Here is a 10,225-nt window from a genome sequence, read left to right as displayed (position 1 = left end):
TGCAGAAACAGATAGGGAAAAGAAGTGCAAGCAGAAGCAGTCAAAAGCAGGGAACAGAGAAGCGGAGAGGAAATGAAATGATGCAAAAATTATGGAAGAGATGGGAAAAGAATGGGAAAGAAGTCAAAGCAGGGAAAAGCAGAGGGGATGGAAAAATTAGTGAGGGGAAGAAGAAATACACCTGAAACCTGAAATACACTTGGGAACGAAGTGGAGAAGGAAGGGGGAAGAAACCTGAAAGATACTGAAGTGAGGAAAGGGAACAAAGAAAACACCTGAAAAGCACTGAAAACAAGGGAAAGACATAGAAATATTGAAAAGAAGGGGGGAAAGACCTGAAAAGCACTAGAAAGAAAAGCAAAGCAGTGAAAGACACAGAACTAAAAGCAATGCAAAGCAATGGTGGAAGAGGAAGTGGGAAAGACAGGCAGGAAAAAACAAGCAGGAAAGATAGGAAGCAAAAGCTCAACATAGTGAAGAGCAATGAACGGGTGTGTGTGTGTGTGTGCACAACCTGAAAAACTGGGAAAAAGAATGGAAAAAAACCAAAAGTCAAAGCAAGGGGGAAAAGTCAAAGCAGGGAAAAGAAGAGAATGGAAAGCACCAAAAAGAAGGGGGGAACCTGAAGACTTGGGAGGAAGCCAAAAGAGCAACAAGCAGGGAGAGAGGAAGGGAAAAGCAGGGGAGGGGGGTGAAAGACCTGAAAAGTATTGAATAAAGGGGGCTGGGGGAGCAAGGCAAACAGGGAATGCATGGAAGGAAGAACAGGCAGGAAAACAAAAGCGAAGACAAGCACCATGGACAACACAGGAAAAGCTGTGAAAAGACAGGAAGAGAACAAGGAGGAAAAGAACAGAAAGTGAAAAGAAAAGGTAGAAAGACTGGAAAAGCAACAGAGAAAAGCAGGGAAAAGCAGGGGGAACAGCAAAGGAAAAGACAAGACAGAAAAAGCAGGGAATCAAAAGAAAAGCAGGGGAAAAAAGGCTGAAAGATGGGAAAAGGAGAGAAAAGCGAAAGGTGAAGTGCAGGGAAGTGGGGAAAAGGGTCAGAGTGGAAAGTAGGGAAGGGGAGGGAAATTAGCAGCAGTAAGAAAGGACGGGAGCTTGCAGTGGGGAGAAAAGGCCGTGCAGTGTTACTGTTTCTGAAGAGGGAAGTGAACTACAGTTTCTACCGAAAACAAAATGGAAAGGGTATCAAAATTATTTTAGACAAAGTTACTATGTTTGACTTTTTCTTCAAAAATCTCTTACTGTCCCCACTAAAAGAACTCTGAATATGGCATTTCCGATTTTCAAATCTCTGGCTCCAGAGATTCCTGGATTTGTCTTCCCAGGTCATGCAATTATGTCATGACATGAACCTTCGTACTATGGCTATATCAACGTGACCTCTACAGAGACACCTGATTTCAAGGCACTGCCACTGTAATGTTTTGTTTACAGAGCAAATGCCCCTTTACACAGAGTATTAGCTCTGTGTACTCAAGTTACCAGACTGATGACAGCACACAAAGTACAACAATAAAGTAGATTATTCCAGTATAGAATAAACTTCTGTACCGCATTTTTCTTGGAAGAAATAACTTAGCTAGTGTACAAAAAAAAAAAAAAAAAGTGTAACAATTTCCTCATACACAAGGCAAACATTTTGTAGGGGCAGGAGACCAATTCAAATGACAATAAAAATGCACACATGCTCTGGCACATTGCATGAAAGAGGAGGAATCCCACTGGTACTAAACAGCACTAGCCCTGCATCAGGAAAGAAGACGAGTGAGACTGGAGCTTCGAAAATTCTCTCAGCTTATTCTTGACTCCAAGGTCTCCAAATTCCTTTGCGTGCAAATTATGAAAACGCTGGTTGCACTGCAAACACAGTATAGCTCAGAATGTGTTCCATTCAGAGCTAGTCTTTCTTCCTGCTTTAGGTAAAGAGAGCTCCTCTTCATCATCATCCTCGCAGCCTTGAAATTATTAACTCCATCTACCAACTGTTGACATTTGATGGCGGGAAGGAGTTGTGGAGTCCTGAATTAGCTCCAGGTTGGCAGAAAAATCTGAAGGAAAAGAGATGTTTTGGAATACTGCATCAAGTGGTGCAGAAAAGATCTCCTCCACTGCTGAGGGGGAAGAGAGATCCTGAATAAGGCAATCCAAGGGGAGAGGTCTTCTGCTTGGCATCTACAATTAGTTTCTTCAGAACAAATGAACTGTTTTCAGTTTTTCATCTCTCATTTCCCAACCACTACAACTTTTGACAGTCAACATCTGTCAAATTAATCTCCTTTCCTCCCACTTCTCATAGGAAGACCTACAGGAGGTGGATTAGATTATTAATTTCTATTGCTTTATGTATGCTACTCTTCTTTTTATTACTCAAGACCATATGGAATACCTGTAAGATCTGAAGTTTCAAGAAATTTTTAAAATCCATGGGATTTTGCAAGAGATTCTTATGTTAGTGCTCGGCAGGACTCATCTCTCTGATGATCACACAGAACTGGATTTAAGCAGCAATGTTTTTAACCCTTTCCTCATCTTGTAGTTACTTTTTTAGGGACCTTGGGGATTGCCTTGAAAATGATGTCAAATTCCTTTATATACACGCTGCAGGAAGTCAGCACAGCAGTAGGAAAGCCAAGAGTTCTTTTCAAAAAAACGCAGAAGAAAGCTACTGAGCAAGATCTTCAAAATTATGTACTGCCATACCATTGCCTTAAGCAGAAAGAACTGGCTGACTCTATGCAGAAAAATGATTGGGAAAAGGCAGTGCAAACATGCAAAGACAAGCTCATCCTACAGTCAAACATACCAACTTTCAACACCCTTCAACAAGTAAATGCTTTGAAATAAAATGTTGGTATGTGTACAAATTGTGAACAGCAATGCATACATGATTGAAAAAAAAAATAATTGAGCAATCCTTTAGACTCAAATTGTTATTTCTAGAAGAAATAAAATCATTCATCTGTTGCTCCACTGGCAAAACAATGTCTTCCCAGAATTTTCGTGATAAGACTCTACCGGGAGGCTGCAACAACAAAGAACCCAAATGGCTAATGTACTCAAGAGAACATTGCATATATCATAAACGCATTCATATTGGAAACCAACATGTTTCTAAGGAGACACTGCAACGTTGCCTTATGGTACACAACAAATGCATGAGATTTGTCAGTTCACATGCAAAACAATGATGGAAGTAAAAGGTCAAAATGTTTTTGTACTTTTAACTGAACAGCTTTAAACTAAATTTGAGATGCAAGATGCAGTGTTCTAGAAAAATATAATGCCCTTATAACCAAAACATAGGCCAAGATATGATGACAATTGTATTCTGGGACGCTGGAGTTTGCAGCAGTGGGAAGCAGAAATTCCTGTTGAAGCTGTTCCTACAGAGCACTTGGAGACTAAGAGTTGGACTGCACAACTTACCAGAGATGAGAAATGCCTCTTTGTGAAGACGTAGAGGAAAGAGAAATAGAAGAAAATTCCAGTGTACTACACAAGAGGTTTAATTGCATTGCCTTGGTTTACCTAAAGCCACATTACATTCTGTTGTCCAAAAAGCATGATCTACGTGCAGGTTTCTCAGTACTGGCTCTACCAACATTCAGACCAACTTGCCCCAGCCCAGGATGCATCTGCTCTCACAGATTAGAAATTGTTTTAGGAAGCCAAATCTGATTGGTCCATACACTCCTCCTGAAAGGATATATGGTATTTTTTTTAAATAATGGTAGTTCTGTCTTACCAGTAATATTATCTTAATTTTCAGAAAATAGCTGATGCTTTTTGTTATTTAGACTGAAATACACTGGGGCTGTTTTCCTCACATGCTACTTTTTTATTGGAGGTTTAGCAGCTTTTCACTGTGACACTGTTAATCACTATTTAGCTGGGCTACTTTTCACTGTTGATCACTAAGGAAAAATTGCTTGTTGTGAAACAAAGGAAGTCCTGCCTCAGGAATGAGTATCTAGGGTGGATCCACAATAAAGCATCTTTCAGGATATATAAATCCTGTGCCCATTCTACTTTGTGGCAACATTATTTGTTTTTAAGGGTGTCTTTGGTCAGTCTCACTTCCATTCTCATCCTGCTAAACACACGTACAAGTTTCAACACATAATCAGTCAGTAACATACACTGCTCGGGCTTTGGGGTTTATTCCTACTGTTCTCAAACCCCGTTTTTAGTGCCTACTGCGGTCTGCCTCTTAAGGTCTAACTAGGCTCTGCCTGCAGCCCATTTTAACCTCTGTATCTCAGCCCTTTTAGTAAATAAATTAAAACCCCTCCAGTTGCCTACATGCTGACAATCCACTCTACCCATTACTATGGCTTCTGCCAGTCCGATCTCTCCAGCATATGCTTTTCGTCAGAAATCAAATCCTCCCCCTTCAATTTAGTCTTTCTAAACTGCAATGAAACCATCCCAACTTCCATTTCCGCTCTCTTGCAAACTTCCAGATTTGACCCGGCTTGCCACTTGATACACAGTTAAGATCCAAATCTATCTTGAAACAAAACACACAGCTACATTCTAGACCTTTCTCATGTTAGTTACTGGAATCCAAGTTTCCGTGAACGTATTTTCCACTCTTAAGTTTAAGTATAACTGTTAAGCCTCACTGAACATGGACATGAAGTTTTTCATCTAGCTTTTCTCACATGCTTTCCTAGGACCAGGACCACATAAAAAAGTTTCTCAGTCTCCCTTTCAGTTAAGGTCCGTACAATTCCACTCCAGCTAAGGTATTTCTCTCCCCTCCCTATGCTACTCTTCACATGGGTTAGATTCCCTCCCACACAGAACAGCCTTTCTATTCCAACCCTTTTCTAAATCTTCTGTCCTCACTTTCCCTCTAGAATCTATGGACATTGCTTAAAGTGAATTAAAATTTCTGTCTTCCTTTCAGCAGAGGAACCTGTGTTTAAAGTTTTAACTACCACCTTTTCTGGCCTATGAAGTTCTTGTATCATTCACATCCTCAAGGACAGTCCGAGTGACCATCCTGTGATTGAACTCTGTGATGCTCTGTAACATCTAGCATAAAACATAATAAACAACAGAAACTACAAATCCTGTCAGGTCTAGACAAATCATATATATTTGATAGGGCTAGTATGGAGAACTGTTGAAATAAAAACAAGGCATCTTAATAAGGAAAAAATAGTTCAACTATCATTATTAGGTGGAGAAATAAATACCAGTTGCAAACTTTTCAACATGAGATGGCTTCTGTAGAACCCCACAAAACCAGGGATACAGAACAGAAAACTACAATTTGGCAAGATGTTTTTCTTTGCTTGACAGATGCAAGATATTGTGCAATTCTACTATCCACCTTCTAAGTAAAATAAATCACTTGCCAAAGTCATGCTATATACAAACTATCCTCATGAGATCACCACTCAGCAATAAATCTACTTTGTAATCAGTTACTTGTATAATTTTGACTAGAAAGATACTTCCATACTCTTCAGAAGTTCCATATAATGATCTTATTGAAATATATTTGTTCTATAAATCAACACAAAACATATTCACCATACTATGTCAGAAGGTTAGAGTTTTAGCTTACTTCCTCATTAAAAAAGGATGTTTCTGATGGGTTTCAACAGGAATTATCTTCAAAGGTATTAAGATTTTTCAGTTGTCAAGAATAAAATATAAGCACATTGAATGAAAGTAACGATGGTAGCATGATAAACAATGAAGACAAGTCACATCTATAGGTGAATCCAACCCTTCTGTAAACGAGTCCTGTTCAGACATCATTATACTTACAGGATGGAAGACTACATCCTGGAAGAGCAGCAGTTCTGAAAAGGACTTAGGAATCACGATGGATAATCATCTAAATTTACAATCTTTTAATGCAAATAACTGAGACTGAAAGATTTAAAAATGCAATCCTTGGAGGTATAAACAAACAAGCAAAGATATAAACTGAAAGGTTCAAGAATGTACCTGCACATACTACACGCACACAGCAATACTGAAATCACTACCAGATGCTGTATGCAGTTCCTATGTCCACGCTTTAGAATGGATTTTAGAACATCTGAAGTTTCAGAAGAGCCATAAAAGTTTTACAGTTAAGAGATTTAAGGAACTCCATCTATATAGGTTATTAAAGTTAACATATTTTTATGTGAATAAAGTGAAATTGTTTAAAACTAGAGTAGTTACTTGTTATTCTAATAGACAGCTAGCTATCTGATGGTCAGCAGCTGTAACTAAACAGTCCTAAAACTGAAGGAGGACTTAGAGTATGGAAAATAAACTAGCTGAATCACTCAAGAGACACAGAAAAATCCTCACACTTGAAGAACCTATATGAAAAATCAGTTATCTTTTCCAAAAGTATGTTCTACTGCACCCAAAAGATATGGACTTCATGATGCAGAAGTAACTAGATTGAATTCTAGGGATAATGGCATGCCAGACAGATTATGTCATTATCATGGTCACCTCTGGCCTTAAAATCAGCTAGTCTGTAATAGGTAGAAAGCTGCAGTGCATATAAGAACATTCAAACTAACAGGTGATAATATAAAGAACTCAAACTACAAGTACAGTCCATCAGAATCAAGCAGAGCTGTGTTCATACATCATTGATTTGTATACCTTGCTGTTTCAATTAAAAACTCAAAATTATCTGTTATGCCTCCAACTTTTACTTTCATATTTGTAAGTCTGTTTCAATGTATCTGATATTTACATATTATAGTATAATTATACCTACCATACCATGGCTTGGAGTAGGTTAATTGCATAGGAAGATTTACTATGTTTACATTTTTTCTTAAATTACTCTTTTTTTTAAAAAGCACAGTAAAGAGTCTGAGGACAAATTATTCAACTGTTTATCATACATAAGACTGCATGACTATAATACAAAGGGCTTGTCTTTTCATTTAACGTTACAATATACACAGCAAGTCCGGACTAGATCTTACAATCTGAACACAGGTATTTAACCTTTTCCATGCTGTTTATGTTTACAATGCACAGAAGTCCTGTAACCAAACTGTGTAGTAAAGCACACAAAACTGGACTGTAACATAACACAGTATGCAGAAGCACTGGATTTTATGATTTCTTCTTTATGTAGATTTTTTTTAAACTGCTTTATTTTTTGGTGCTTGCTAAGGTGTGGCAACCTGCGCACACAAAAGTTACCCAGATTTCATATTACCCTTATATTCCTAGACAGCAGTAAGTACTGCATTCCTTTTTATATTGCTAAAACTCAGCATCCTGTTTCTAAGGTGACAGCCTTCCAAATCCTGTAAACTCCTCTGAATTACTGAGTTTAAAAATAAAACCAAAAAGAAAACAGAAAAAAAAAAAAACCACTTTCATCCACAGGGTTGACGTGTCAATACAAAAGAAATATGGATTGCTTGATTTAAAAAAAATACCATGATTTACAAAAAAATGGTAATCCCAAATAGTCAATCCCATTTACATGGTAGTCAGCTGCTGCGTTGCCACTGTAAGTATAAAAAAATTCCACCTTTTAGTCTGAAAAAATGACTTAGCCACATGGAATAGACCAGTATGAACTCTGAATTTTCTGCTAAATTGGCTTTTAAAAGGGCTTACTGGCAGAGGTAGATCACTGCTTCTGTAATACATAATGGGCAAACAATGTTAATCTGGGATGGGCAATCAATGAATTACCCTGATCCTTTCGAATGTTCTTCACGGAGCTTTTACTTTTCATAAAATAAGTCTCTGAATGGGCCCCTAAATTTTGCAACTGCCAAGCTGACTGTGTTATATTAAGGCAGCATTACCCAAAAATTAGGCACCTGTTAAATACAGCCTGCTAACCTCAGGTCTCACGTGAGTGTTTTGCTTTACTCAGACTATTATTTTGGACCTGTTCATGCAATCAAGGTCTTGCCTTCAAGTTTACAATTACGTTAATAAGGAATACAAGAATCAACTGCTGGTTTCATAGCTTCTGGATCTAGTGTCCCTTTTACCTTCAGAAGCCTGAACACATTTATAATGCAACAGATGTTATAGTCTCAAAGTAGATGTCAATCTATTATGTTCAGTACACAGATTGCTGTAATGTATTGGCTATGAATTCAACAACAGTTCCAGTTTTGTTTAAGCAATAGTACAGCCGTAATTTTCAACTGACATTTAAAAATGGTCTAGTTACACCTTGTGTCAAAGTGCAGAACTGCTACATTATTGGTTACAGACATCTATGTGCTATAAAAACAGCTTTGGTACAATAAATTATCAAAAAAGAAAATAAATTTTTGTAAAATTCACAGCATAATTGTGAGGCAAAAAAGCAGTCACATAAAATTCTGCATTTTTTATAAATGTTCAGGATGAACAGAAGACGTCTTTGTGCAGAAGTAATGGTGGAGAAACCACGTGCCGAGAAAAAGCAAAAGAAAAAAGAAAAAAGCAGGAAGGGACACAGTTGTAGCTATTTCCATCAAACGCAAACCACTACTCCTGTGACCTTCAACCAATAAGGAAGTCAACTTTATGACACACGCAAAGTGACCTTGCAATACCTTACAATAAGTGGGTCACAAAAGTCTATTTTAAAAGAAAGGCCTCTTGAATTACCCATTCTCTGTGTTTTCAGCATTAAGGACTGTCTGCAAAAGCATGTCCAAAAGTGATTGCATCTGAAATGGTAGGCTCTTCTAACTTAAGAGTCCAAATCCATAAGGCCAAAGGTTATCCCAAAGACCACCACTTAGACCTCCCCAGGACTGGCCAGGACCGACCCGTTGATTGCTTCTCAGTGCACCTCAGTTATGAAACCAGTCATATTTCAATACTAACTGACTGTGGTCTCCAAAATATGAGACCCACAGAATCCCATTACAATTGCTGCTTTGATCCTCAGTAGATTCAGAAAAGGAGAGTTCTGATCACCGCCACTTAGCATGCTTAATGTGCCTTACAAACTCCATTACAACCGTCCCTTTTTACAGCTGAAGAATATATATTTGTGTAATCTGAAGGTCCCTCTTTCTTACAGTACTGCATTTCTGTGCCCATGTTTGTTTGGGGAACTAAAAAAAAAAATAATAATATATATATTACTCACTCCCCTCCCACCCAAAAACTTCAAAGGGCCTTTTTATAAATCATGTGCAATGCCTTTTAAAAGAAACTAGTTTGCAACTACAACTAACATTTGAACAATAACCCCTGCTGAATGAGACAAAAAAAACCAAAAAACCCTCCCCAAAAAACCAAACTATGACTAGATTGTGGCAAGTTAAGATGAGGGAAGCAAAAGGTGAACACCACTAAGCTATCTGTTAAGGTGGGTCCAAGACATGCCTCTTAAAAAAAGAAACCAACCAACCCCCGCCCCCCCCCCAAAAAAACCAACAAAAAAAACTTCATTGTCCCTTTGCAATCTTTTCAAGTTTAAAAAAATAGTCAGCTTTGCCCTCCTGTAGCGGTTCAGTGAGTTTATCTCCTTCTGATTCAAGCAGCTTTGCACTTTGTTTTTGGAAAAACACCACTTCTATAAAAACACACAAGAAACAAAGTTAATTTCAGTTTAGTCACGAGCTAGCCACAGGACTTTGCTGAACACAAACTCCTGTCATGGGAGACTCTTCTCTATCAATTCCTTGCCTCATTGCAAGGTGTCCTTCAGTCATGTAATGAGCAGGACCTGTATTAGCAGAAAACTGGTATGTTGGATGTCCAGCTATGCCAGTTTCTTGGCGCGGATTAGAGTAGACTGTTAAATTCATGTCCATAGCTCCATTTTGTCCAAAGTCCAAGGTATTAGCAGCCACTGGGCGGTTCTGATAGGCCTGATTGCCTTGGTTACCAGTAGAGGAGGAAGATGTAGAGGAAGAAGTAGTTGAGGAAGACAGGGATGTCATGGAGTGGTGACTGTGGCCCACCTCCATAGAATCCTGGGTGGAGGAGCTGTTTGTTGGAGAATTGTAGACTCTCGGCCTGGTCCGGCTACCCAAGGCTTGCTGTCCATGATGGTGGTGGTGGTGGTGGTGATGGTGGTGGTGGTGAGAGCTATTTCCGTGATGATGATGTAATGCATTCTGTTGTTGAGGGGTTACATGGAAGGTGGTTTCTTGAACTGGATGATTTTCAACAGTGACCTGTGTAGGAGCTTCAGTGGCTGTCCAACCAATTGGAGGAGGAAACTGTTGTCGAACCTGTGTTAATAAGCAAAATAAAAATGGAAA

The 10,225-nt window shown here is 38.6% G+C and overlaps 1 protein-coding gene across 1 annotated transcript in view; it reads right to left on the bottom strand.

The window, feature by feature from the left end:
• Positions 1-6,852: 6,852 nt before the first annotated feature.
• The window catches only part of DYRK1A (dual specificity tyrosine phosphorylation regulated kinase 1A), an 88,093-nt gene continuing 84,720 nt past the window's right edge, over positions 6,853-10,225 (bottom strand). The window contains exon 12 of the mRNA XM_055701499.1: positions 6,853-10,195. Within this exon, the coding sequence (XP_055557474.1) occupies positions 9,572-10,195 (624 nt within the window). The 3' untranslated portion in view covers positions 6,853-9,571. The remainder of the gene's footprint in view (positions 10,196-10,225) is intronic.

Source organism: Falco cherrug, chromosome 2, assembly GCF_023634085.1.
Source record: "Falco cherrug isolate bFalChe1 chromosome 2, bFalChe1.pri, whole genome shotgun sequence".
In the NCBI taxonomy this organism is placed as follows: domain Eukaryota; kingdom Metazoa; phylum Chordata; class Aves; order Falconiformes; family Falconidae; genus Falco; species Falco cherrug.
Note: the sequence above shows the minus strand (reverse complement) of the source record. Positions and strands in the feature narration are given on the sequence as shown.